Source organism: Dryas octopetala, chromosome 4 (genome assembly GCF_963921425.1).
Source record: "Dryas octopetala chromosome 4, drDryOcto1.1, whole genome shotgun sequence".
NCBI classification, from domain to species: domain Eukaryota; kingdom Viridiplantae; phylum Streptophyta; class Magnoliopsida; order Rosales; family Rosaceae; genus Dryas; species Dryas octopetala.
The window spans coordinates 12,280,354-12,282,357 of NC_141369.1; the positions used below are offsets into that span (position 1 = coordinate 12,280,354).

The 2,004-nt window shown below is 42.7% G+C and overlaps 1 protein-coding gene across 2 annotated transcripts; it reads right to left on the minus strand.

Annotated features, from left to right (window-relative positions):
• Positions 1-313: 313 nt before the first annotated feature.
• Positions 314-1,749, minus strand: LOC147286907 (shikimate O-hydroxycinnamoyltransferase-like). 2 transcript variants are annotated; one of them, XM_086239645.1, is made up of 2 exons: positions 1,321-1,749; positions 314-1,216 (listed from the first exon to the last, which is right to left on the minus strand). In XM_086239645.1, exons 1-2 carry the CDS (start codon positions 1,747-1,749, stop codon positions 314-316), a joined length of 1,332 nt encoding a protein of 443 aa, XP_086095771.1. The 2 variants fall into 2 exon arrangements, with proteins under 2 accessions (XP_086095771.1, XP_086095770.1); XM_086239644.1 differs by having other exon boundaries at positions 1,315-1,749.
• Between the last annotated feature and the right edge of the window lie 255 nt (positions 1,750-2,004).

Below are 2,004 nucleotides of genomic sequence, written 5' to 3' on the forward strand. Positions count from 1 at the left end.
CAATATATACAATAATGAGGTTTATACACAACAAAACTTACGTACAATACTGAATCAAGCAACACAAATAAGCCAATACTCAGATTGAACATTCAAAATAACAGCTCTATTAATCCTATTAAGCTATAATAGAAAGAAAAGGGAATGTTCCCAAACTCAGACAACACATAAACTAAAAAAAGAACATACAACCTTAAATGTGTAGAACATATGCATGTCCCACTTTATTAGGCTTAACCATATACAAGAGAAGAAACTCGACCATACAATTCAGTGATTCGAACTGAACTAATTTTTAAGGCATTCGGTTTCCTTATATGTCATAAAATAACTCGGAAAATGATTTCATATGTTGAGATTGCAGAGAAATGGATAACGATAAAGACCCATCATTGGTTGCACTTGGTGTAATGTAAGCCTTCCCTTCACATGAAATACCACCAATTCCCATGAAAAACGGCCGACCCCACCCAAAATCAGCATCATGGGTCGGCAGCCCAACCCAAGTAGTTATGCAAAGATTGGGGCAATTATAAATATGAGCCCCGTGAACAATGGCCGATGACAGATGAGGCTGAAGCTCAAGATAGTCAAGAGCTGATCTGAGATAATCATTGTCCATACGCACCACAGCATTGTGAACACAATTTGCAGCATACCATGCTGGTTTTGACTGGAGATCCCCTGCTGCAGCAATTGCTATGGCATTGAAGACCACATTGCCAAAGTAACCAGGTGGGAGTGGGGGTTGCAGTCTGGACCTTCCATTAGTAGCAATACTTAGTTTGGTCTCTTGATCATAGGGAAGTTGACGTGCCTTGCATGCACATCTCCAAACATGGCCTGCCAATGTCTCATATGTGCTATACTTAATTGTGCTCCCATCTTCCATAGACTTGGCTTTCAAGATGTTGAGCTGGTCCCTCGTCAATTTGAAAATGGAGACCGTTGTGCTCTCACCACCATCTGCTAATTTTGTGCTAATTTGCGTGGGTGGAAGAGCTTGGTATTCAATGTGGTGGAAGTTATGTAATGTAGGCTGAGGTGGATCTCGGGCACGAAGTAATGTCCTGTCGAGTAATGGTGGAATTGTTAGGTCAAGACCACGAGCCATATCAGACCATGTATTTACGAAGTGGAGAGAAGACAATCCATCTGCTATGCGATGTGATAAGCCAATACCAAGTGCCACTCCACCACATTTGAAGTGTGTGACCTGTGTAGAAAATTGCATTCTAGCTCAAAAAAACAAATATATTACCAAAGTCGACCAAAAGATGAAAAAAAAAAAAAAAAAACCATCAATACGCATACCTGTACTACCAAGGGTATGAGGGGTAAAGAGGGTATCCCAGCAGAGTAATCAATGGCGGGGATGAGCTTCTGGAGCTCGGGAATGGGGGCAAAATCGCCAAAATCATTGACGATGGAGGTGGTCTCCGCTACAACAAAGAGCACGCCCTCACCATTGCAATCAATTTCGGAACGACCGCTGTTGTCACACTTGAGGCGACCAGCCAAGGGGTAGAAGGGCACGAGGGCCTTGGCGAGCGCGTGCTTGAGCACCGCCGGGTCGAAGAAGGTAAACGCACCGTTTGGCTGCTGCTTCCTCCTGTAGAAGTAGACGCTGAGGGTGTGACCAGTGAATTTCGATAGGTCCGCGTTCGACAGCCACAGCGCCCGCCGTGGCGTCTCCTCCGCTGGCTTCACCACCGTTGTCTCCCGAACGCTCACATTGACAACTGCCATCGTCGCTAACCCCCACCTGCACCCAGCATATATGCCATTTTCAACTCTTTTTTCTTTTTTCAGCTCCTTGTGGGATTCATTAATAATTGAATTTTACTCTCACCGGACACATTTTTAACTCTACAAAATCTATTTTTCCAACTAAAGTATCGATGTTTAACTATTATATATTTAGATATATTGTTCATTTCTTGATATTTATCTTCAATTTTTAGAGACTTATAATATATATTATATATATAGGGATGTGTAAGC